Source organism: Ovis aries, chromosome 23, assembly GCF_016772045.2.
Source record: "Ovis aries strain OAR_USU_Benz2616 breed Rambouillet chromosome 23, ARS-UI_Ramb_v3.0, whole genome shotgun sequence".
In the NCBI taxonomy this organism is placed as follows: Eukaryota; Metazoa; Chordata; class Mammalia; order Artiodactyla; family Bovidae; genus Ovis; species Ovis aries.
The window spans coordinates 42,720,892-42,747,243 of NC_056076.1; the positions used below are offsets into that span (position 1 = coordinate 42,720,892).

At 47.0% G+C, this 26,352-nt stretch overlaps 1 protein-coding gene across 4 annotated transcripts in view; it reads right to left on the reverse strand.

The window, feature by feature from the left end:
• PIEZO2 (piezo type mechanosensitive ion channel component 2) overlaps positions 1-26,352 on the reverse strand; it is a 257,611-nt gene that overhangs the window by 10,871 nt on the left and 220,388 nt on the right. For 3 of the 4 annotated variants that reach the window (XM_042239280.2, XM_042239279.2, XM_042239281.2), the window contains exons 33-45: positions 24,685-24,799; positions 20,396-20,455; positions 18,334-18,500; positions 16,993-17,159; positions 10,506-10,835; positions 9,996-10,254; positions 8,359-8,541; positions 5,574-5,826; positions 4,484-4,616; positions 3,308-3,455; positions 3,002-3,216; positions 2,101-2,259; positions 1,212-1,359 (exon numbers count right to left, since the gene is read on the reverse strand). In XM_042239280.2, the coding sequence (XP_042095214.1) occupies positions 1,212-1,359; positions 2,101-2,259; positions 3,002-3,216; positions 3,308-3,455; positions 4,484-4,616; positions 5,574-5,826; positions 8,359-8,541; positions 9,996-10,254; positions 10,506-10,835; positions 16,993-17,159; positions 18,334-18,500; positions 20,396-20,455; positions 24,685-24,799 (2,337 nt within the window). Of the gene's footprint in view, positions 1-1,211; positions 1,360-2,100; positions 2,260-3,001; positions 3,217-3,307; positions 3,456-4,483; positions 4,617-5,573; positions 5,827-8,358; positions 8,542-9,995; positions 10,255-10,505; positions 10,836-13,183; positions 13,352-16,992; positions 17,160-18,333; positions 18,501-20,395; positions 20,456-24,684; positions 24,800-26,352 lie in introns of all 4 variants that reach the window. The other variant, XM_060405256.1, reaches the window with a different exon arrangement.

Genomic DNA, 26,352 nt, shown 5'->3' on the forward strand with positions numbered 1-26,352 from the left:
TTTGCTGGGGGCAGACCTGTGGACCAAGGGACCAAAGCGTCTGCTGAATAAACCCCTGGTTTTAAGGGATCAAGTGGGAGAAAGACATTTTACTTTAAATTCCTGAATATTTGAAACTGTGCCTTTCAAGGGGCTCCTCCCCGCCTTGGCGGGTGGAAAACATTTTAACTTCTTTTGTGACACATGTTGTCAGGACCACACTGTCCAAGCTGGAATCACCTCCATTTGCTGCATCACACGGGCTCCCCAGCCTGGAGCTCAGCCTGCAGGCGAGTGGAGGGCTCAGCTCTGCCATGTGTCCTGGAGGCTGCTTGGGTCTACACACCTGTTCCATACTTAGATGCTGCTTCTGTGGGACCTGTCTCCTTTCAGGGGTACTCTGGAGGCTGGACTACACACGTACGGTAAACTTTTGAAAAATCCCTTGAATAATCATGTTGTTGTTCAGTCGCTAAGTCATGTCCGATTCTTTGCGACCCCCATGGACTGCAACACACCAGGCTTCCCTGTCCTTCATCATATCCCAGAGTCTGCCCAAGTTCGTGTCCATTGGGTTGATGATGCCATTCAACCATCTCATCCTCTGTTGCCCTCTTCACTTTCTGCCTTCCGTCTTTCCCAGCATCAGGGTCTTTTCCAGTGAGTCAGCTGTTTGCATCAAGTGGCCAAAGTATTGGAGCTTCGGCTTCAGCATCAGTCCTTCCAGTGAGTATTCAGGGTTGATGTCCTTTCGGATTGATGGAATCATAATTCCATCCACATCTAAACCTTAAAATCCAGCCTAGCAGAATGAGCAGATATTTTCACTTTGATTTCCTTTGCACTCCTCTATCCCTCATCAAAGAGTGACTCAGAGGGTGAACCTGAGTCTCAGACACCTGGACCACTTTCCCTCCAGCACATCTCACCCCCTCCTGCTCCCAGATGAGCCATTTCAGAATGACTGTGTGGTCCAGCACTGTGTCACCTCTTCTCACAACAACACAATAAGCATCTGCCAGAAGAAGAATCATCTGGAGGCTCTTCTTGCTATGGCAGCGGCAGATCCAGATTCCTAACTCCAGCAGGATGAAGTCAATGGGGTGTTCATAGGTCCCAGCGGGTTCTGCCTCATTTATTGGGCCACAAAACTTGCAGAAGTTCTTATCAATCTTATAATCGGCCTGTATCTAAAAGACACAAATACGGCTGAGGCACTGCTATTGGCTTACTTTTTCCGACTCCCGCCAACACTTGAGGATGAAGATGTGAGCATAGATGTCCTCCACGCAGATCCAGCTGGACAGGCTCAGGGTCGTGTCTGTCCACACCCAGTCCATCACAGCCCTCAGCTCCGTCAGGAAAGGGACAAGGCGGAACCTGTAGAAACCAAGTCTTGTTAGAAGGACAGCTGTGGGCTGGCCCCATCGCTAGACAATTTTGCAGGCTCATGAAGGTCCTGACTGTCAGCCCTGACAACTCAGAAAAATTCTCAAGGTCACTGTTACTGTAAAAACTCTACATGGAATACAACTGCTTTTCATTATCAGTCAGTCTGTTAAGGAATGGTATTTGCCCTTCCTTTCTTTTTTGGCTGATGGTCTTAAAAAACTGGAATTCCTTTTATAAATACATTTGAAAGTGTCTTCAATTTCTTTCATTAAGTCTTATAGTTTTCTTCGTACAAATCTTACACTTCTTTGGCTAAAGTTATCTTGGAGTATTTTATTATTTTTGATGCTCTTGTGAATGGGAGTGTGCTGTGTGCTCAGCTGCTCAGTCGTGTCTGACTTGTTGCAATCCTATGGACTGAAGCTCGCCAGGTTCCTCTGTCCATGGGATTCTCCAGGTACGAATACTGGAGTGGGTTGCCCTGCACTCCTCCAGGGGATCTTCCCAACCCAGGGATCGAACCCATGTCTCTTACATCTCACACTGGGGGGCGAGTTCTTTACCACTAGTGCCACCTGGGAAGGCTCCCCTCCTGCCATGACCACAGAATCACTCCCATCCCTGGTGGCTCAGATGGTAAGCAATCTGCCTTCTGCCGCCCCCATACTCCTACTGCCCCCCGGCCCCCCACACTCTGTGCGTGGCCAGGATGGCATCGAGCACCCTCACCCCTGGAACAGGAAGAGGTTGACGTAGTTGTAACTCTTGGTGAGGAAGTTGCCGAGGACCCGAGTTGGGTAGCCGCAGCGGATCTGGTAGGCGGACAGCCCGAAGTACACGCACTTGACGAAGTACCACAGCTGCGCGACCAGGTTCTGGCTGAACTTCCTGGGTGAGAAAACAGAAAAGTACAGGGTGGGATGCTCTTCCGGTACAGAAGGACACAAGTTTAGGCTGAGAGAGAAAAGCCTCATCTTCCCTCTGGCTTCTAAAGGCAGGTCCTTATCACAGACGTCTCAGCCGCATTCGGTTGGCAGGAGTCATTCCTAAGCTAATGACATCCTCCACAGCTGGGAGGGCAGTGTGGTCACCCGAAGAATGCCCCCAGACCCCACCCGAAGATGGGCACGTCCTCACCCCCGGAACCTGGGAATGCGTGATCTTCCCCGGCCAAGAGGACTTGACAGACATGCTAGGCTTGGGGACCTGGAGGTCGGGAAGAAGTGTAGCTGCCCAGGGGGCCCCACAAGCAGGCCTTAGACGGACAGCCTCGCTCCACTGTGGGCAGGAGAAGACGCGGCAGGGAAGAGATGCAGGGTTTGGAGAAGGAGGAGGAGACCCTGGGCATCTCTGGAAGCTAGAAGAGGTCAAAAGATGGATTCTCCGGGGACTCTCCAGAAAGGACCGTCACCCCGCCCACATCGTAATTTCAGTCCAGTGAGGCCTGGGTCTGCCCCCTGGCCTGCAGAGCTGTAAGACAATGCACTTGCATTGTGTTAAACCCTGACTTTGCAGTGGTACTGATTAACCCCTATCCTCTCCTTCCCTACGGGCTTATCCTTACAAAACATTTCCTTCCCCTACGGGTTGCAGGAAAGTGGCCCCACAGCTCCAGTTCCCAAGGCCTCACCTCTCGGTCACGCCAGGCAGGATGAAGAACATCCAGAAGTGAATCCCAAACACCAGGATGACCTGGAAGATGACCTTTCCCAGGACAGTCTTCCTGAGGTAGAGCGCCCGGTCCACCACCATAGTCCCGAACTGAATGAGCACCATCACCAGGAAGGGCCCTGGCACCTGGTCCTCGGACAGTGAGGACGTGATGTCGGCTGCAGCCGAGTGTTTCTGGGGAGGAGACCGCAGGCTCAGGCCTGGACGCACCCGCAGGACAGCATCGCTCATCCCCGCGGTGCGGTGGCCTTGGTTCCCCACCTACCCCGAAGGCCCAGAAGCCGAAGACAATGATGATGAAGTCCACGGTGTCCGCCAGGAACATAAGCACGTACACGTCGGTGACGGCGCTGTAGTCGGGGTGGATGAGGTCGTAGAAGAACTGCCTGATGGGCACGTAGAGCTGCAGGGTCCTATGGGACAGACGCCCAGTGTGGGGTGAGTGGAAATGCAGGACCTGCCAGAGATCCCATCACTGTGCCCTCTGCTGCCCTCCCGCACAGCTCGCCCTCCCCTGCTCTGGTCTCAGGACACTTCGCTGGGGCAGGGCCCCTGCTCTGACACAGACTCTGCACAAGTTCAAGGCTTCTCTCCTGAAGCATAACGGAGTGGTAGCCTGGGAAACGAGGGGCTGGTTTGTGCCCTGATTCAGTTACTCTCCACCTGTGAGACTTGGATCCTGTTACTGAGCCCTGTGTGCTTTCATCTCCTCTTCTGCAAAAGGTGTAATGAGACCCGAGGGCCTGGGCTGCGGTGAGAGTGACAGGACCCCCTGGTCCTGCTCGGCCCCGGTAGAAGCTGGGAGCCCAGCTCCTCCCCTTTCCGCCCTCGCCCCCGGGGCTAGGCATCATCCTGGGCTCTGGGGCTCAGCTTCCTTCATCCCTGTGCTTCCACTCCGGCTGTGTGCCAAGCCTCTGCCCCTTCTCTTCATGGTTCGCAACTCAAGACCATGTCCAGGTGAGCACAGCCCTTGGTCTCAGAGCTCAGGCTCAGGGCCAGCCTTGAGGCACCGGCCCTGTTTTCACTCCCATCTGCTGCTGGTCTGCCTCCCTGATACCTGGGAGGGGGGCCCTGTGACCTTGGATGGTGACCTTGGGCTGCATGAAGGACAAACCACTTCTTGAGTGCACCTCAGTTTCCCTCTAGAGGGTGAGCATATCTCCAAGAACCTTCCAATTTGACTTCACTGCCTGTCTGGTTGGACTCATTCGTGTGCCTGGAATTATATACCGTCAGCTAGTGTGTTTAGAAGTGCAATGGATATAAAAACGAATCATCCTGTTGGAAAGTGAATCTTGAAAGCAATATCACGGTGGGGCATTTTGCTCTGCCTGAAGCTGATGACACTTTTGATGGGAGAGGTCACTTCTCAAGCAGGTTGCCTTTGGCTGATGCTGAGGAGGTGCCCCCAGCCCCCAGGTATCCTCACGCACTCACTCACTTCTTTATGGTAAAGGCCTTTGCTTTGATTAAGTGTTCCTGCAGCTTCTCCATGTAAAGTTCCCGTCTGCTCTTCTGCTTGACGCTCACGACACTGCTTCCTTTCTGGCTGCTGTTCCGGGTGCTCGTGCTGCCTGGAGACAAGAAGGAACCGAGACGCGCCCTGAGTTGTGCGTCAGAAGACTGCCACCTCCACGGCAGAGGGACAGTTGGAGGCTGGTTAGAGGGCAAGATGCACAGATGCCTGTAAGAACAGCGGCGGAGAACTCAGGATCTGTAGCCCCTACTCTGGTTCCACAGCCAAAGGCGTCCGTGGGCTTTCACACCCACCTGGCTCCTTAGGGTGGCTGTGGGACCTCTGTCCCAGGAAGAATTAGACTGGGGAGCAGTTTTTCTCATGCTCAATGGGGTCCTAGGTTCTGGTTGTGGGTTTTCTAGCCTAGGTCCAGGACCATGCCTTTTTTCAGGACCAAATTTCTCTAACTATAAAACCAATATGAGATGGCCTGCCAGTGTTGGCCAGAAAAAAGATGAATACAGAGGGTCTGGAGAGCTGCAGACAGGAGCGCTGTCAATACAACAGCGCAGTTACCCCAAGAGGGGCGACGTAACGCACATGTACTTTCCTGTCACTGGCTGTTCAGTAAGAGAGTAGTAACTAACGTAGGAAATAACTAGGTGGTTTGGCATAAAGTTCCTATTGATCAAATAGAAGTGTACTTTCAAAATAAATCGTGATGTACAGCACTCTGGGCACACCCGGCAGAATCTCTGGGTATGACTGCCAACTACCCTGTGTCCGACACTCACTAGGTATGAGGCAGCGTGCTGGTCACTTTTCACCAACACGTGAAATCTCTGTGCTAGGCAGGGGTTGGGGAATTCAGACAGACATCCTAGACAGGGATGTGAGCATCCCAGGCTATACACACAGCTCAGCCAGGATTTGAACTTGGTCTGGTTACAAAGTACATTCATTTCACATCACAGTATCTGCTGCCTTGACAGCACCCAGCTCCCTTGCCCCTGATCCCTGGCACCAGGGAGTAACTCTACTCAGGGGTCCTTACAGTGACACCGTGTGGCAATACCTCTCTTGGACCTATTCGAGGAAAAGCTGGACTCCTGTGATGTCTGGGAGCCGCTGCTGGAGCGCTTCCTCCGGACGGCAGCCGGCTGCTCTGGGAAGGTCACGTGTACCGACTCCACGGATGCAGCCAGGTTGATGGACTTGAGCGAGTCGGAGGAGGCCCTCCTACCATGGCCGAGGGACAGCTCGTCGTCCGAGTCCACCTTGTCCGAGCCGCTGTCCACGATGTCGTCTTCATCCCAGAGGCCGTGACACTGAGGAGGCAGGAAAGGGACAGCTCAGCCCGCTGTCCAGACAGAGGCTGGGACTCGGCCCCGTGACATCCAGGCCACCAGCGTGTCCCTCAGGATAGGAAACCACACGTCAAACAGGGCGACTGCAGCCAATGACACTGCTGGACACTGGAGACTGCTAGGAGAGCACGACCTAAGTGTTCCCACCAAACACCGACCAACAGGCAGGTGAGGAAGTGGTGGATGTGTCAACAAACCAGACGGGGGTCCTCTCACCATATATACGCGTATCAAATCACCACATATACACTTCTGATACCTTACAATTTCACTGGCCAATTATACATCAACAAAGGATCCTTCAGTTAAAGCTATGGTTTTTCCAGTAGTCATGTACGGATATAAGAAGGCTGAGTGTCAAAGAATTGACACTTTGAAACTGCGTTGCTGGAAAAGATTCTTGAGGGTTCCTTGGACAACAAGGAGATCAAACCAGTCAATCCTAAAGGAAATCAACTCTGAATATTCATCAGAAGGGTTGATGCTGAAGCTGAAACTCCAATACTCTGGCCACCTGATGGGAAGAGCCAATTCATTAGAAAAGACCCTGATGCTGGGAAAGATTGAGGGCAAGAAGAGAAGAACGTGACAGATGAGATGGTTTGATGGCATCACTGACTCAATGGACATGAATCTGAGCAAACTCCAGGAGATAGTGAAGGACAGGGGAGCCTGGTGTGCTGTAGTCCACGGGGTCACAAAGGGTTGGACATGACTTAGCAACTGAACAACACTACATCAACAATGCTGAAATTTAAAAAAAAGATTAGAAAACCAAAGCAAGGTCAGCTTTCTTAGGAAAGCTTATTATCTACCTATATGTACTTTTGCAAACTCATCACACCCCAATGACTCAGGAAAGACCCCCCTCCCCCAAATGGAGGGTTAGGGACTGGCAGTTTGCAAGGTGACAGAAGGCAGAGGGAAGATCTTGGTCACAGTCCACATAGATAAAAGCCTGTGTGAAACAGCCCAGCAAGTAGGATAGAGGTCAAACACACATGTACATGTATGTGAGTGTGCATGTATGTGTGTGTTGCAGCCTGGCGGAGCAGAGACCAGAACCTGTCCCATGTCTCGAGGGTGCGGCAAACTGTGCCCTCGTGATTGTCCTGGTAAGCATGCTGAATGGACGGTCTTGAGGCGGGACATGCTCTCTGCTCCACTTCACTGCATACCCCTGCATCCATCCCCGTGAAAATAAAGCAAGATGTTCCTGATCAACAGCAGAGCCTTCGCTAATCAAACTCCCCAGTATAGCTTTTCCCTAATGATCTCATGTGACTTTTGCCAATAAAAGTGCGGGCTGAAAGAAGCCATTTTGTCTTTCTGTCATGGAGAGCAAGAGGGCCCCCCCAACTCCTCGCTTGCCAAATTATATGTGTCTGTCTTTTCATTACACGCTCACCGCTGTTTCAGGTCTTTCTCACCCACTGTGCTGGGCGTGGCATGTGTGTGCCTTAACTTAGGCCCAGCTTGTTCTGAAAAGGGACTAACGAAGATACTACTTGATAAAATGAATGTAGGATATGTTATATCAGTACAAGGAGACACAGTTAAAACGAGAGGGAAAGTGAGATTCTGACCATAGGCACATCAATACATCCAAGGCATGCTGTATGACAATCTCTAACGTGTAGACTTGAGTGGCGTATCACAAGTTCAGCTTATATTTCACAGTGTCTGAGACAAGGAACCCCACAGGTGCTCAGCAGGATGACAGGAGGTGCAGATCCCAAGAAGGTTACCCTACAGGCCCGTCTTCCCAGAGCAATGCCGGTATGGCTTTCTCAGAAGCAGCCTCTCTGGGAGCACAGCCTAGGATCCCCAGGCCCATGGATTGGGCAGTCTCTCACTAAACCAGTGGTTTCAGAGCAAAAACTATGAGAAAAGCAATGCTTCTAAAAGGGCATGGGCCAAGGTCAGGCTGGAGAGGAGACCCCCAAATTCTAGCTCCCCAGTGATCTGTCTTCAACTCAGGCAAGACTTGATTTAGTGGTAAGAACCACACATCCTTCAGGCAATTTCCACAAACATGGGATAATCAGGGTGCCTTCATCCCAGGGTGGGCTTCACAGGTGGCGCTATTGGTAAAGAACCTGCCTGCCAATATAGGAGACATAAGAGGTGTGGGTTAGATCCTTGGGTCAGGAAGGAGAGATTGGCAACCTACTGCAGTATTCTTGACTGGAGAATCCCATGGACAGAGAAGCCTGGCGGGTTATAGGCCATAGGGTCGCAGAAGAGTCAGACATGACTAAAGCAACTTAGCATGCACGCATGCATCCCAGAGTAGAAATAGGCGGAAATTTCCCCCGATTGATCACAAACTCCATTATTGAGTACACAGTGTTGAGAAAAGAAATGAAATGAACAAAACTGTTAACAAAGAAAACAAGAGCACACAGACAGACCTCGCCCGTGGCCCCCCAGCCCCTCGTGATCCCAGCGCCGGGTTCTTGGAAACATCCCGGGGTGATGGGCGGGCAGTACCTTTAGGATGGAGCGGTGGAAGAAGAGTGCGAGCAGCTGGATGAGGTCGTAGAGCACGTAGGCGTCCTTCTTCTCCACCCCGATGATGTTGGGTGGGTGGTAAGGCTTGTCCTTGTTCAGTTCCACATTCTTGTTCCAGGGGAAGAACCCAAATTGGAAGAAGTACTTGACCACAATGGCCACCTGCACAGATGTGAGAAATTAGAATAAATGACGACCTTTAAGAATAGTTCTAGACGAAGAACAGTGATACAAAAATTAAGGGAAAAAGTCTCAGTTTTGGTGCTGGGAATGCACACAGCATGTGGAATAACGAATTCTCCTTCCACAGACACTGACTTCAGGACAAGGCCAGAACCACACCTCCAGGGCCTGTGACTACAGACACATCGGGGCCATGGAGGTTATTCCTGACTTGGCTCAAATGACTTCTGCTATTGTCAGGGAGTGGGCTAGATTCTGGGCTTCCCAGGTGGCACCAGTGATAAAGAACCCACTTGCCAATGCAGGAGAAATAAGAGACGTGGGTTTGATCCCTGGGTCGGGAAGGTCCCCTGGAGAAGGGATTGGCAACCCATTTCAGTATTCTTGCCTGGAGAATTCCATGGACAGAGGAGCCTGGAAGGTTACAGTCTATAGCGTCGCAGAGTTAGACATGACTGAAGTGACTTAGCACGCATGCAGGGGCTAGTTGGTGCTGATTCAATTAGATACTTATACAAATATTCAGCTATTAAATGAGGTCATTAGAACAAATGTGAACAGCAGGATCTTTATTCTGCAAGTATGGCTTTAGTTTGTAATCTTTAGGAGAAAACTGCACAGGCATTATAGACAATTTCCACTTTATTCTGCTCTCTTTCCTCTCAGCATTTTATTGCTCACTGTAAGTTCTCCTCAAGAAGAAATAAAAGCAAATGAAACAAAACCTTGCCAGCCCAGGGTATACATGTGGAGATGCTTGTAGAGACTGACGCTGAAACACCCCTCCAACGTCTACATCATCAGGGTTAATTGCATCCAACTGTGTTTCAAGTGCTTACTGAATTGTTTGATCCAATGTCCACTCACTGACCATGCACTGGCCCTGGCACCGTGCTTGTGTCTGCCTTGTACTTACTGTCTTGCTGGTCAATATCACAGGGCAGACACCAGACCTCCAAGGCCTCCCCCACCACTCACCAGCTGGGTAAAGTGAAAGTGAAAGTGTTAGTCACTCAGTTGTGTCTGACTCTTGGCAACCCCATGGGCGGTGGCCCCCCAGTCTCCTCTGTCCATGAGATTCTCCAGGCAGGAATACTGGAGTGGGTAGCCATTTCCTTCTCCAGGCAATCTTCCCAAGCCAGGGATCAAACCTGGGTCTCGTGCATTGCAGGCAGACTCTTGACCGTCTGAGCCATCAGGGAAGCCCACTTTGGGCCAATTATTTAATCTCATAAAGGCTGTTCCTTATCCCTTTTTTAAGGAATGATATCAGCTCCCATGTTGTGTGAGGTATGAGATATGAAAAGACGACTATAGTTCTCAGCACCAACAACTGCCGGTTATAATCACATGCTGACCTAAGATGATCCCTCTAACTGACTATGTATTTATGTGAAGCAGGGGTCAGGCAGGTCCACCGGAGGGACGCCTACCTCCGTGTAGACGATGGCCATCATCCAGAAGCGCCTGCTGGGCCGGGGGACGGACAGCATGGCCCAGAGGAAGATGAGGATGGGCAGCACGAGGGTGATCATGGAGGCGGAGACCATGTGGTTGAGGATGATCACAAAGTAGCACACCATCTCGGAGCGGGCCACCAGCGTGTTGTACAGCGCGTAGAAGAGCAGCAGGAAGCGAGGCTGCCCCACGTAGAACTTCTCTGACTCCTCCAGCTCGTCGTCATGGAACATCCTGCCAGAACACTGGCCTCAGTCCCTCCTGGGCACTGATTCCAGGCGGTGAGACCCTGCCCACCCCTCCCTGCTGCCTGGGTCCCCAGGCGTCCTGTGCTGTCAACCTCCTACCATGTTACAGAGACAGAGGTGAGCACACATGTGGTTCTAAATGTCTGGGGAGACCTTTTCTACATGGTGTCTGCACCCAGCAGCTCAGTGGACACTAAGGGTCACTCCCAGCTCCATTGCTGTGGCCCCAGCTCTTACTTGTTCAGCAGCAGCTCGCTGGCTGTCAGCTCGTGGGTCAGGGGTGGCAGGATGCTGGCCTCCAGCCGATCTGAGCGGCTGTCATCCGGGCTGACTTCCATGTGGGTCTGGCCAGCTGAGTCATCCCGGGAGTCGAAGGACAGGCGTTCAAAGCTGACAGCCTTGCTGTAGGACGGCGGGGCCTCCACGTCACCATCCTCCGTGGGGTCCTGTGGGGACTCGGCCTGCCGGGCCCCCTCGGATGTCTCCTCGTCCTGCTCAGCCTCCACTTCCTCGATGGTCTCCGTGGTCCCCTGGCGCGAGTACAGCATCGTGCACTGCGTGGGCTCGCTGTCAGGAGACACGGAGGGCACCGCCTGGCCTCAGCAACCCCTACAGCCTCCCGCGGCACCCATGGCCACGCACCCAGGCATGTGGCGGGGGGGAATGCCTCCTCACTCCCCACGTTCCATCTGCTTTGCTCCTTCTGGATAATCATGTCTGGGTGCAGAGACAGGGGAAGGGTGCTGGGTGGCAGGCCCCGGGGCACCAAACCCTCTCGTGCGTAGCTTTTCAGTCCCACCGATGGTCCTAGGCAGCAGGCCCACTGTTTATTTCCAGTCAAGACACAGTGAGCCCAGTGCACCCCCCAGAGCACAGACTGTAAAGAAAGGTACCCAGGGAAAGGCGATGTCTCAACTGGCTGGGTCCACAGAGATGCACTCTACTCTCAACAGACCCCAGACCTTAAGGGGAGGCCCGGAATGGTGGACCATTGGCAAGATAGAGCCTGCTTCATTGTTTATGCTGGCTCCTGCCTGCACTTCCATCCTGTGCCTTTTCTCACTGGTGCCTCTGACACCTGACTGGACGCTCACCATCGTCCTTTTCCTGGCTCCCCACCACCTGGCAGTGGAAGCCCCGCCCACCACTTTCTGCCCCAGGGTCTCTCCTGGGGCTGCACCCACCCTCCCCTCTGAATGCCCTCCCACTTTCTCCTCCCACTGGTTTTGCGCTGCCAGCTCCTCTTCCAGCTTCATTTTCCAGGAGCCCCTCTGCCTCTGTTTTCACTCTACTTCTGTGTCATGTCTTCCCTTTTGCATCTCTCCTCTCCTTCTTAACTCTCCCTGAGCTCGTGCAAAAAACACTGGAGACAAAAGTACAGCAGCCATAGCAGCAAGATCAAGGTCTGCCTGCTATGCTGTGTACCTCATACACCCAGCCCTGAAGAGAGGGGGGAAAGTCACCTGAAGATGCCAAGTATACAGGGTGTGCAGTGATCAGCTGTTAGGCTGCTCCCTGAATGGCATCTGTGAGCAGCTGGGGTCATATCACTGCGATGCTCAAAGGTGCAGACTGTACCCATTTCTCTTGTCATGGACACTGGTGCACACACATGAATGAATGAATGCATCTGGCTGAGCCTTGAGACTGAAGAGTCAGAATTGCATGAGCTCTTGATCCTAATTCAGGGGTGTTCAGGGCCCCAGGACTTTGGCCCTATATGTGCCTACAGCACAGTAATTAGGTTCTCAGAATGCCAAGACAATGCTTTTGGCTAAGACTTACCTTGATTAGAAATGACGGTAAAACTGACTGGTCACCCAGTTTTCAGACCACTGGAGCCAGCCCCACACCAGGTTCTAAGTTCCAGAGGGACCGTAACCTATCACAGGCATGCTCTTTATGGTTTTTGATGAGGTCTGACCCCAAAGGGATTCAGGTAAATCCTGGTACATTCAGCAATCAGCAGATTGGAATGGCATAGCATGTGCCCACCAGAGGACAGCTTAAATGGCCATGGCAGTCCCTGAAACGCCGGGTGCCAGCCTCCTGCAGCTCTGAATGTACTTACATGCGTACTCTGAATGTACGTACATAGCTGCTGGAGACAAGGACCTAACACTGGCTGACTTGCCGACTCTGCCCTTAGTTTCGGAGTGGGTTATTTGGGTGGTTGTTTGGTGTCAGGATAAGCACAATACAGCTTGTGCTTCTGTGCTCCTGTTGACTTTTCAAAGAAGAGCTTTTGGATTTTAAGCAAGTGATTTCATTTCTATGCATGATTATAGTTTTTATCGTGAGATTTAATGAGAAAGCCTAAGCCCAAAGTAATCTTTCCCAAACCAAACAAGTTAAGGTCTCCCAAGGTAATATATTCTACTGCATAATAATATTATTTTAAAAACAATGGTTGAATATATTCTAACTTGCATGTCAGTTGGGCATGTAGCATGTGGACAGATTCATTCTGTGTTGACCAAATGTGACTACATACAGGATTTGGGATTAACTCCTACTGTGTGGAACTTTGGACAAAATTATGAGAAAGTTTCCTACTCTTCCTGACCCATTTTTCCCCATGAGGACTGCCTACTGGTACCCTGAACCAAGGAGGAAACATGCTTGCTCCTTTGGAAATAGAAAGTGTGAAATACTTACAAAATGGAGGACAATGTTTATGGTAGGATTTTTAAGAAACTCCTAACAGACAAAAAGCAAAGAGCGGTTAGTTGAACAGAACGCTATCCTGGTAACAACCAGTTATGTCCCAGGAAGGATGCTGGTTACGCTTTCATTAGTCATGCACCTTCTTAAGACAAAAGTGAACGAAAACACACAGGTCACAATAACTCATCTGTGCAATGACACGGGCAGGGGCTGACACGGTCACGGACAAAGCATGCACGGGTGAGCACCTGGAGCCTAAGCTGGTGCTCTCGGCTGACGAGGAGGACACATCCATGCTGAGCATTTTACGGAGCCCGGGCCGAGCGCGCTCACTCGTTTTAGGCACAGTTTCTGGTCCATCTAAATCATCAAGGGTGGACTGCCTTGAGAACAGCATGGTTGCTTCCGTGTAGCAGCTAGCAGCGCAAACAGTTACAGAGACACAGTGTTAAAACAGCGCCGGAAACAGGAGTCACACACGTCAGAGACCCAGATACCGCCATGCAGCAGACCACACGCCACTCCAGCACCACGGACAGCGGCCACCGCAGCGGGGCTCCGGGACAGAGAAGGGAAGATGAGACAGGATAGCACTGGGCTGAGAACAGAACTGCTGATAAAGGATGAAGTGTTGCTCTCTGGGTGGGACAGGGAACTAGAATAATGACAAGTCCTGACCTGTCTCTCACAGAGCAAAATTCATCTTTACAATTGTACAGCTGAGGGTTGGTTTGTTTGTTTTTTCCCAAGACAGAAAATATATTTTATTCAGAGCCCCCCTTCCCCAATCCTGAGTTCAGTTCTTAAGCAGAAATACCTGCTCAAGTAAAATTTATATAAAAATGCCATTTAAAAAACATGGTTTCCAAAAGAAAAGAAGGAAGCTCAGGATTCACTGCAACAAACTGAATTTTCCACCCCATTTTCTGAGTGATATTCAGTCGAGCCAAACTGGATGGCTTGGAGAAGAGATGCTGGTTTGATATGCAACTGGATATAAACCAACATCGAAAAGAAAAGAAAAGAAAAGGTACAAAGGCAACATAGGAAGTCCAGCAGTGGCAGGGCCATTTGGTCTGTTAACTGTTTATTGAGCCTAATGAGTGGTTTTCTCTGTGATCACATTCTAGGTCTCGGCGGATGTCAGCAGGGTGAGATCCCATTGGCTGAACCCTCAGCATCTGTCACTCGACAGTCAGGGAGGAAACTGAGGCAGATTCAGGGCTGAGTTGCTACTGGGTGATCCCAGTAGCAGCCAACAGCTCAGATGGAGGCATGATTGCAGTTCACATGTGGAGTTTAACCCCAGAGAGGAACACCCCCTGAAGCTGTTGACATGGAGGCTCCTGGGGCACTGACTTCCAGCCTGAGAGCGAGTGACTCAGCCTACCCTTTGTGTTACAGACAGCTGATTTTGAACATCAGCCTCTAGTGATTGCACCAGGGGACCTATTGTGTGCCAGCCACACAGTAGGTGCCCTTAATCAGTGACCATGGGGGCAGAAATGGGAACCATTCAAGATGATGGAGTGACCTCTGGGGTCCCCTTTGGGGGTGGGGAATTTGAGGCACTCATGGAACTGTTAAAGGGCTTTCAGGTTCTCAGAGCCATAGCAGCTCCCACCCCTGAGTGCTCTGCGGGAGAACACCCTGACTGCATGTCACAGCCACATGGCCAAGACAGGACCCAGTAGTGGGAGAGGGAGGGGACAAGGCGAGCAACCAAACGGTCTCTAATAAGGATTTTAAAGAACAACCCTAACTCCTTTTGATGTCAACTCATCCTGAACAAAAAGAGGAGATGATGGTCAGATGAACTAGAAACACAGTGGACACTGACTACCTGCCGGGCTTTAGATAAATCCCTTCCCCCTCTTCTGGGTCTCAGTCTCATCCTTTATGAGATGAGGAACTGGATCTCTGAGCTTCCGTATTGTTTCATATTTTCAGAGGTGGATCCCCCAGCCTTTGGGGAGTTTGCAGCAGAAAGAGGCTGTGCACCCTGACCTGCCCGATTTTCTGTGCGGAATCAATGCTCTGACCACAAAGTCCTCTTTACCTTGTTAATTCTTGGGTGATTTCTGCGACCACGCAGCCCGCCCTCAGACCCCACATTACTGGGTTATTTGTGGTGGATTAGCTTGTTGTCCAAGCCAGGACAGTTTTAAAGCTGAAAGGGAAGAGCAGGAGCTTTACAAAAACAGGTGACAAATCTAATTGATGTCCTCGGGTCATTGGAGCCATCCCAGGGGCACACAGCACACACTTCCAATAATAGACACTCTGCATGTATCTAGGAATGTTCCTTGGAATGTCACCAATGTTTCCTGAAGGAACTTGAATTTATTTTCTGGGAAGGTAGAGGATATCTGCTTTTACACATCTGGATTTGAAAGATAGAGGATATCTGATTTCATACATCTGGATTTGAAAGAAATCGTGACTGTTCCAATAAGTCAAATGGAACATAAGCACATTTATTAGGCTCCTACCCCAACCCCCTCTATTGTCAGCTGAAGGGAAAAGTGGGTGAGATGGGGTGGGTAGGACCACTCCTTGCAGGCTGGGTCCTTAAGGGGCTGGGCCACAGAGAGCATGTGGGTCCCTGCATCCCTGTTGGGGGTGATGCTACCTGTCTCAGGGCATAGGTGTGCTGATGGCAAATGTCCACACTGGGGTCCCTCCCAGAGAAGACCACTGCTGCATCAGAAACCAGCGTGACTTCCTATGGACTCTATTCCAGACACACAATTGTTTGGAGATTTGAAAGTTTTCTAAACAAAAAAAAAAAAAAAAAAAAGGAAGTTTTCCTTGGCCTTTAAGAAGAAGGCAAATATGTTCACTCCCTTACTGAGGGCATAAATGACCAATAGTGTGTCTCCCTTTTCTTCACATTACAAATAATGAGTAAAAGGACATTAAAAATAATTTTAAAGGTGTTGGTTTTCTATTAGTAAATTCATTGATGGTTGACCATTTAAAAATGTTGGAATACTTTGACAGTCTTTGTTAAAATGCAATCAATGAATTTTAATATCTCCCACCTCACAGGTTTTGACTATGGGTGCAGATTTGTCATCTTGGATCAGATTTAAAGGCAGTTATTTGATTTTATTTTAGCCAGTCTTTGTTTTCTTTTTCTTCTTCTCCCTCCTAAAGTTGTGGTTTATAATATTTACTTACTTTTTTAACTGACCATATTATCTGTTGTTACATAGCTGAAAGTTACTAATACAGGAATCATGTATGTTTATTTTATGAACAACTGATTTTCAGTTCACGTTCTAATTTTCTGTTTGATTCACTGGGTTCAGAGTTTGGTTCTGGAGCCACTATTCTTAAGCCAGGCTCATGCATAAAATTCAGGAAGCCTGTGAAACGCCTAAGGTTCTATGGAAAAAAATGTGAAATTATGTGTGATTTTCCCCTTTGCAAACTAGTCTGCAGCCTCACGAACTTTCATAAGAAGTTCATGTCCCTGTCAAATGGGGATGATAACAGTACATCTCAAGGGGTCTGTTAAGGAAAAAGTGAGGAAACCCACACACAGTGCAGCCCCGGGGAAGGGTCAGTGCAGGGGCCCGTGTGAAGCAGGGGTGTGACCACAGCTCGGAAGGTGGGGCCCACAGAACCACTTCTCAAATGTTTATGATTCCGAATCATAAAGTAAAATTTCTGAAAGAAGAAGATGGAGACCAACAGGTGGCAGAAGACTCTAGAACAGAAGATACTTTGTGGAACAGCATTTTAAAGGCATTGAAGATGCAGTTCTTGATACAGTTACTCATTTTGTGTCAGGAGGCTCATCTGACTTAATTCGAGCTTGGAAATCCCAGTCGTGGGCCCGTGGGTCATATGGGCCTTTCTAATACTTCATTACTGATATCTGCTTCTCTCTGCTCGGACCAGGGGCAGCAATGCTCTGCTGGGCCATGCCCATGGAGTCAGCCCAGAGCAGCTGGGCACCCCAAGGTTCTGATTAGCCTGCACCTCTCCCCTCACCTCTCACCTCTGTCATCCCTGCGGGAAGAGCACCGCTGTGGAGCACGTGACATACCTGGAGATGCTGTCGTGGGAATCCAAGCTGTCCATCCTGTGGGCGGCCTGTGCGCCCGCAGCAGCGCCAGCATGGTCGTCGATGGTGTCCAGCCCCGACTCCCTGGACAGGTTCATGATATGGTTCTGGTAGTACATGTGGATGCTCTCCCGGGTTGGGACGTTGCCCTGCGGAGAGGGAGACACTGTCACAGCCCTGCACAGACGTCAGTGCTTCTCAGTATGGACAACCCTCTGCCATCACACACACCTTGAGCAGGATGAAAAGCCAAGTTAGTCAAGCTGAGGATTGACATCAGCTCACTGAATTAATGGTGCCAGATGCTACTGGGTCATGCTGAGCAGGAAACCCTTCCTAGTTTAAGGCTGAAGATGGTCAAATGTACAAACTTGCAGTTATGAAATAAATAAATAAATCACGGGGAGGCAATGGTGACTAGAGTTAACGATACTGTATTGCGTGTTGAAAAGTTATTAAGAGAATAGATCTTCAAAGTCTTCTTCACAATAAAACATTTATAACAGGTGCAGTGATGGAGGTTAACCAGATTTCCTGTGGTTATCATTTTACAATATACATAAATACCAAGTTATTATACTGCAAGCTTGAAATGAATAAAATGGTATATGCCACCCACACCTCAAAAAATAAAATTAAAAAATTAAAAAGAAATCCCTTTTCACATGTTGATAATTTTGCTAAGTGAGAGTAACCTTTCCAGCCATGAACTATTTTTTTTCAAATGTAATCTATAAACCACCTATGGCTATGTTTTGTCTTAGGCACTCAGTCACGTCTGACTCTTCACCACCCCATGGACTATAGTCTGTCAGGCTCTTCTGTCCATGGGATTTCCCAGGCGAGAATATTGGAGTGGGTTGCCATTCCCTTCTCCAGGGGATCTTCCGGACCCAGGGGTTGAACCTGGGTCTCCTGCATTACCTTCTGAGCCTCCACATGTGTATATTCCTAATTTTCCCTATGAGAAGTTTCAGGCCAAACTTCCCAGACTAAAGCACAGGATCCTTTATGAGATACAACAGAACCAGTGCAGCTGGGAACCGTGGTGATGAGAGGTGACAGAATGAACACACTAGCCAAGATCCTAGGACTGTGAGAGTGTGTGTGAGTGTGTGTGTGTGAGTGTGTGTGTGTGTGTGTGTGTGTGTGTGTAGTGTGTGTATTATCATTCTGAGCATGGAAAAGACTGAAATATGCCAACAAGCAGAGGGGTTATGCAAAGCCTGGGAGGAAGGATTTTGTCTGAGCCCCCGTGGAGGTCTGGAGCCTGGCTCTCAGAACTCTGGTGACTCAGCGAAGCAGGGCCTCGAGTAGGGCTACCTTCTTGATCTCTCTGGTCAGCATGCAGCGCTCGATCCTCAGGACAGTGGAGATGTCGATGTGCTCTCTGGAGATGGAGTTGAGCCACGTTGTGAAACTGTCCACGGTTGCCAGAAACAGGACCCAGGTGAACTTCAAAATATTAAAGATCCTCTTGATGATGTTGTCTAGGAGGAAGAAGAGAACTTGATTTGAAGGGACATTGCACCCCTGGTCGTGGTGCTGTATGTGGAGCAGTGGTGTTTTACCAAAGGCGGCCCTGCCTGGTTTTGTCCTTGCCCCTGACATGGAGAGACAGGGCCGTGGTGGGGGGGGGGGGGGGGCACAGGCATGGACGTGGTGGGCAGGATTTTCAACACCTGCAGCGGCAGCACCCAAACCAAACTTGAATAGAATTGTTAACCTTTGGTCAAAGCTTCAGTCGAAACAGGTCCATATAGAGACACCAGGTTTTATTAGAAGTACAGCCTGCACTCAAGGGTATTTGCTACTGGCCAGAAACAGTCTGAATCTATCCAAGTAATTGGTTCCTTTAATGCTTTTCTTGTTCTGTTGGTTCAGTATGACTGACGTTTCCCACTGCAGCTGAACTGTAGTTGAACACCTTTCAAAGGTATTTCGTACAGAATTCAGTCTGCACACTAAGATTCTATCCAAACCCCTGAATCATCTTCCTCATATGTATTTAATGACACCAAGCTGTGCTTCCTATAAAATTCTGACTGTGTGGTCAGTTCTCTCCAAACCACAGGAGCCCTGAGATGCTCACTGACCCTGGGCCACCTCCCTCCTCTCGGCTGTGACTGGGACCCGCCAGGGGAGCTGCGTGTGACCAGCTCACCTCCGACGCTCATCTCTGCCTCTGAGTGGTCGTGTAGATTTGGGAAACTTGGCTAGTTTTTCTCTGCCTTGGTTTTTTTCTCTGTTAAGTGGGGAAGAGGGCTTTGAGGGAGTTGAACAAGCTAATGTGTGTAAAGCTTATGGCGAAGGAGACAGGCTACTCAAAGCAGGGGCACTGTTACCAGGAAAAGGTTTGCAGGAATAACAGGGTGTTGCCCCACAGACAGAAAGCCAATTGTTTGGACATGGAGGCCTGCTTCGAGGACCGTGCCTCCGAGGGCTTGGAGAGCCTTTGGGAAGTCTCGTTTTGTGTCAACAGATGGCATCCATGGATGTATTTGTCTCCAGCACAAAAGAGCCTGAACACCTTGCTTGTGGGTAAGTGGTGCACCCAGGACTGCCAGCCCTGAAGAAGAGGAAGCCATGTGGCTGTGGGGCCAGAGAGGCATGTGGGTTCACTGCGTTCAGAGGCTTTTGTTTCTCTCTTTTATTTTTTTTCCTGATGGAGAAATCTTTCCCCCAGTCTCAGGCTCTGTGAAGCCCACATGGCATCGGTGAGAAGATGTGAGCTCTGTCCCTGACAGTGTGGAGTCCTGAGCAGATACGCTGGGATTCAGGTTTCTTCCCTAAAAGGAGGAGTCAGCCCAAGCCCTGGAGGCTGCTCATTTCCCAGTGTACTTAACTCTCATGCATGCTCAGTCACTTCAGTTATGTATGACTCTGTACAGCCTTGTGGACTGTAGCCTGCAGGCTCCTCTGTCCATGGGATTGTCCAGGCAAGAATACTGGAGTGGGTTGCCATTTCCTCCTCCAGGGGATCTTCCCCACCCAGGGACTGAAACTACCTCTCACTTCACTCCTTTTCCATGCCTTCTAAATGCCAATATTTTTTTGTGCCTCTATGCTGATGGTTTCCCTGGGACATTTATAATTTGTTCCCAACGTCCTTTCATAGACATTTGGGTAAAGGACTTTACACACGGACTCTAACCCGACATCTCATCCCACAATGCAAAGGTAGGTCTGATTTTCAGAGTCCCTTTGCAATTTCACTAGAGATGAGATTTCAAGGGATGCTGATGACTGAGTCACAGTCCAGAAACAGGATTTAATTCACTGTTTCCAGGCAGCCTTCCTCACGCACCATCTGGGCAAGAAACATAGTCCCACTCCCACTCCCTGCCCCCACCTTCCCTGCTGATGGGCGTCTTTACTTTGTTACCTGGTCCATCAGACTTCTTTTTGACTGGCTCATCTTCCCGGTCTTCCCACTCCACAGGACCTGCCAAGAGTGTCCAAGAAACATGAGTTAACATCCTTTCAGGGTAAATTAACACTGATGCTACACTTCTGGACTGAGAGGAATTTTATAATGAAATCTGGGACTTTCTGCCTATTTGAAGAGCTCCCAGAGAAGAGTTGTCAGAGTTCTGAGCTTTCAGATTCTCCTCACTTGACCTCAGAATGAGTATTATGGAGTTGGGGATGGTAAACAAAATTGTTTGGTCAAATCTTTCCTGCTTCCTGTTTAATGGCCTGTGAGTTGAGAGTGGTTTTTATATTTTCAATAGTTGAAAAAAAGTCTGAAGAAGAATATTTTATGCATATGAAAATTATATAAAATTCAAATTTTGGTGGAACATAGTCATGCCCACTTGGGGACATACCATCCGAATCTGCTCCAAGAAGGCAGGGTGAGTTGCAGCAGGAATTTACAGTGAAAGCTTATCATATTTACTATCCAGCCCTTTATAGAAAAAGTGTGCTGACTGCTGTTATATACAATTTTGAACACCTTGAGGATCAAAATACAGAACCCAGAAACATACCTAAGACTAAATGGGAGATTAACACTGTCAAAAGGAGCATTTAAATTAATAGAAAAAGAAAGATTCATTTATCAAAACAGGCTTCGCATAATAGATCTCTACTTCAAAGAATAATAAAAATTCAAAAGGTAAATAAAATTAAGAGGAAATACAAGAAAATATATGCATAACATCTGGGGGGAAGACTTTCTTAAGCAAGATGAAAATACAGAAATTCCAAAAAGAAACCTATTTGAGAGACCTACTTGACATCAGAAAAAAATCAAACCTTGCTTAGAAAACATACACTGTGAACTAAAAGATAAGCACTGGGCTGGAAAAAAAGATACTTGTAACACATAAAAAAGGATAATATTCCTAACATAAATATCTCCTAGTTTAATAAAGACAATCCAATAGAATATGAAATGTGATAAAAATGTTTAAATCTTGGATTTGAAAGTAAAATTTATTTACTTTTGTATTCAAAATTTTTTCATTTTAATACTTACCAAGAAAATATGAAATAGAATGTTCAACCTTATTAGTTCCATTTGTCCATGGAATTCTCCAGGCAATAATACTGGAGTGGGTTGCCATTTCCTTCTCCAGGGGATCTTCCTGACCCAGGGATCGAACTCAGATCTCCTGCACTGCAGGCAGATTCTTTACCAACTGAGCCACCAAGGAAGCCACCCCCCATCCCCCCACCCCCCACCAAAACCAAGAAAATACTAAATAAAAAATATTCAACCTTATTAGTTGGGAAAATGCAAATGAAAATAAAAGCCGTTTGTCATCCTTGAGAAAGACACATGATAAAAAGAGTAGTAACAGCCCATAGGACAAGGCTCCAGGGAAATAGACATTCCTACACCTCATACAGAGGAGTTTAAATTTCTAAAGTCTCTTGGGAAAATATTTATTAAAGTAAAAAAATAAAAGCACCCACTTTAACCCAGAAATTCCACTTCTGATCATCTATCTTGGGGAAAGTGTGTGTTCCTGCTTTTGCCATGCATTTAAACACACACACACATACACATACACACACACACATACACACACACACATGACTACATATGAATTTTTGTGTGAGGAAATCCTTGATAGTGTTATTTATTGTGGCAAAAATTTGGAAGAAAACCTTATATCTATTAGTGATGGAGGAGTTGGATAAATTATGCATATCCATATTACAGAATATTTTGCAGAGAGATGTTATGGGGCGGAGGTGGGAGGGGGGTTCATGTTTGGGAACGCATGTAAGAATTAAAGACATTAAAATTTAAAAAATAAAAAACTAAAAAAAAAAAAAACTATAGCAGATGAATTTCATAAGCAGCCAGTATTTTGAAAATGTCTTAAATGGCAATATTTTACTGACTCTTTTGTTATGTGGAATTTTTGAGGTCTAGTTTGAAATGCATTTGCAAAATATAAAGATGTATTTGCAATAACAACAGCAAGTAAATTTAGTTATATTATATTTGACACCAATGTCAACAATGGAAGAAATTATGGAACTAGTGGGAGTATAATTTAGGGACATTCAAGCTTAATTGACAAGATTCATGTTTATGCCTGACTTTGAAGAGGCTATCTTGGTTGTATTTTGCATAGCAAAATAAAGTTGAAATATAAAAAGAAAAAAAATAAAAATAAAAAAGGATGATATAGTTTTATAAATACTTAATTGGAGAAGTGTTCATGATATATTGCTAATGAACGTACAGGAGAATCTATGCAGCATGGACTCATTTTTGAATCAAAGGAAACAGTACCTGCCCACAGGTATGTATACCCAGGAAAGGGGTTGAAGAAAACAAAACCCCTGCAAAGATTTGGTGCCTTAGGGTAGTTTTTCAGGCCTATACTGCATCCACTTCCTTACTGCTTGACTTGCTACATCCTCAGTGTCTAAATTTTGCCTTTTTAAACCAATCAAGTAAAATAAAATGAAAGCCACAGGAGGTAGCAGGGAGCAGAATGGTCAAAAAAGAGAACAGCTTTGCAATTAGAGCTCCATTAGAAGTTATGTTTTCCTTTTCTTTTCTTGTTTGAATACATTTTTAATTTCACAAAGAATCAATATACACATTTCCTTTGTAAAGAATTAAAATATAACAAGCCTGAAGGTTTCTTTAATCCTACCCTTTACTCTCAGCCTCCCCACCTCTTCTGCCAGAAGTCACCACAGCAATTAACTGGCTAAGTTTTCTTCCCAGTCCTTTCCTTGTGCATTTATACACGATTACATGCATCCATTAAAAACACAAAACATTGTCTGGAGGCACTTTGGTTTCCTTCATTTCGTAAGTGGTTTCATAATGTGCATGCCAGCATGCTTTTCACTTGACAGTATGTCAGGAACTGTTCTCCATGTCAGTTCAAAGTAATTCATTTTGCTTTTTAACTTACTAAATAGTATGCTGTAATATACTGGTCACATAATTTACTTGGTTCTGCTTTACGTGGACATTTAGGATATTTCCAAATTTTCGTTAGTGATAATAATGTTTGATGAATATTCTTAGACACATGTGCTTGTGAATGTGAAAAAAGTGAAAGTTGCTCAGTTGTGTTCAACTCGTTGTGACCCCACGGACTGTAGCCCACTAGGGTCCTCTGTCCATGGAATTCTCCAGGCAAGAATACTGGAGTGGGTAGCCATTCCCTTCTCCAGGGGCTCTTCCCAACCCAGGGATCAAACCCAGGTGTCCCACATTCCAAATGGATTCTTTACCAGCTGAGCTGCCAGGGAAGCCCACGTTGTGCTTGTGCTTATGTGCAAATATTGACTCATGTGAAGCCACACACCTGGAGGTGGGATGGATCCCCGGTAGGAGACACACACTTAAATTTTCAGATCGACCTCTGCTCTCCAAAGTGGAGGTGCTGTTTACAATACCACAGACACAGACGCCTCCTCTAGTTCCAAACAGAGCTATGTTTACATTCTTGCTAATCCAATCGATTAAAAAGGCAGAATGTCAAAATATTTAGTTTACGTTTCTCATACTGAGATAATTAGTGAAACTGAGCTTCTTTTGGCTGTTTCTATTTTCTGATCTTGAATTACTTTTCATACCCATTCATTCACTGGGCTGAATTTTTCTTTTGCTGACTCTCAGAAGTTCTTAATATAGCCAGAACACTGATCTTTAGTCTGATATATAATGAACACATTTTTCCTGAGCTCCCACTTGCTTTTTAACTTTGTTTTGGTGTGTTTGTTGTCATTTCCTCCCCTTAGAAACATGTTTCTATCGTATGTTTTTGAATGAATTGATAGTGTTGAATACAGCACTGGTAGATATGTTCCATTTTGGGTCCTTGACTGCTCTCTAAGGGTGCTTCCCCTTTTTTTTCTTGATCAAATTTCTAAAGGTTCATCTTTCTTATTTTCCAAGAACAGATTTTCACTTAATGGTCAGGTGGTCTTCTATGTCTTTTCGACGACTTAATTGCCACCTAAAAATTATTATTTTGCTTCTACTTTCTTTAGGGTTATTTTGCTTCTGTCTCTCTTTCCATTTTATAAAATGCATCTCAGCACAAATTCATGTTTTAATTTATTCTAAGACCTGAGAAATTAAGGGCAAGTAAAAGTCTTTGTGCTTTTTAGACATTAAAAATTTCATTCCTCCCAAGCTTATCCTCTGTCCGATGCCTGTCAGCTGCAGCCCTCTTCATCACTCACCCTCCCCAGATACTTTTCTCCTTCTTTTCTGTTCTTCTCTTGCAGATCTTTTTTTCTCTTTGCGCCTCTGTCGGAGTGCTGTTTTAGGGTCAGTAATCCAGGCTTGATAAACAAACTGAAGGGAGAAAGTTTCATTATTTTCTGAATTTTTAATAAATTGAATTAAAGAAAAAGGGACCAACACCAAGCTTCCTGACTTTCAGAAATATATATATATTTTTCTCTCAACATGAATTAAACCTCCCTTTCTCATACCTCTCAATATACTGAGCTGATCAGTGCTCACTGGCCATGAAGTAAAATGCGAAAATAGATGTTATAGGCATGTATTTTGTTCAGTATCAGACAATCATGAGATTCCCTGGAACCATGAACACCCACTTCTCCCCCATCCCCCCATCCTACTATATCTCTGACACTTAGCTCCTGATTTCCTTGTGTGACACATACTAGACCTAAGCTAGAAGCCTGGCTAAGTGTCATTCATTTTCTCCCGACACATATAAAGTCTGAGTCAAGACCGAAAACACCTTTTGTTCATTTACTTTGGGAAATTACTTTTGCGTGTTTGATATTCTCTCTTGTGAGTAACAACTATTACAACAACTTGAGAAAGAGCTTTGTAGACTGATCAGTATTTGGAGAGGAAAGATAACGTGCTGTGAAGGTTAAGAGGTTATTCCAGAATGGGATGGAAGGAGAACAGGGGAGCTTTAGGTTGCCTTCTGTCATTTTCGTTCAAGAGCTGAAAATAGCAGCATTAATAAATGACAACAAATAACCACAACAGAGCAATTTTGAATGTCCCGCCCACCAACAGTGTCCCAAGTCATGCAGAAGGAACAGAAAGAAAACCCTGAAATGCAAAGTCAGCCATCCACAACCATGAAGCCGGGCAGCATGCTCAACATGCACCCACGAACACAGCTGGTCTCAGGGAAGCTGGGTTTCTATCATGAAGACAAAGGAGGAGGGGCACTTGTATACCCCAACACTTTCCTTTTATTCTATATTACTTTCAGATTTCTGAAATCCTTGAAAAACACAGTGTAAATAAACCACTGGCATCGTAGAAGTAAAGAGGAGTTCAACTTTTCCATCCATGGAAATGTAAAGGTTGTGGGTTATTAGGTCAGAGCATTTCCTCACAGGTAGAAATCTGAATCTTATGGGCAATTCACACACATACAAGATCTGTATAGTTTCTGAATAATAAACCCAGGAGTCAAAAAAGTTATCCTAGTTTATGCCAGAAACATATTTTGAAAAGGAAAAGGGAATTGCAATTTGAAGAAGAAGCACCAGAGAAAGGAATTTATGGTTGATGTTTATTGAGCATGTTAACTGGAGATTCTATTAACAATATCTCTGAGGTTTAGGTCATTAATAGGCAAACTTGCTTCAGCAAAATATTGATTCTTTAAAAGAATCTGAACTGCTAAATGAAAGAAATTTTCAGGCTTAAGAAATACATACTGTAACATTTCCTTAAAATAGTGGTATTACAATATTGTTTTTGGATAATGCAAAAATGCCAAAGTGGAAAATAAGAAAGTGATTCAAGATTTGTGAGTATACTAGGCGTACACTCTTTTGCTCTGAAGGAAAATGAAACTCCTGGGAGATGAGGGGAGGGGAAGAGAGAGCAGGGGAGGGTTCAGGACAGAA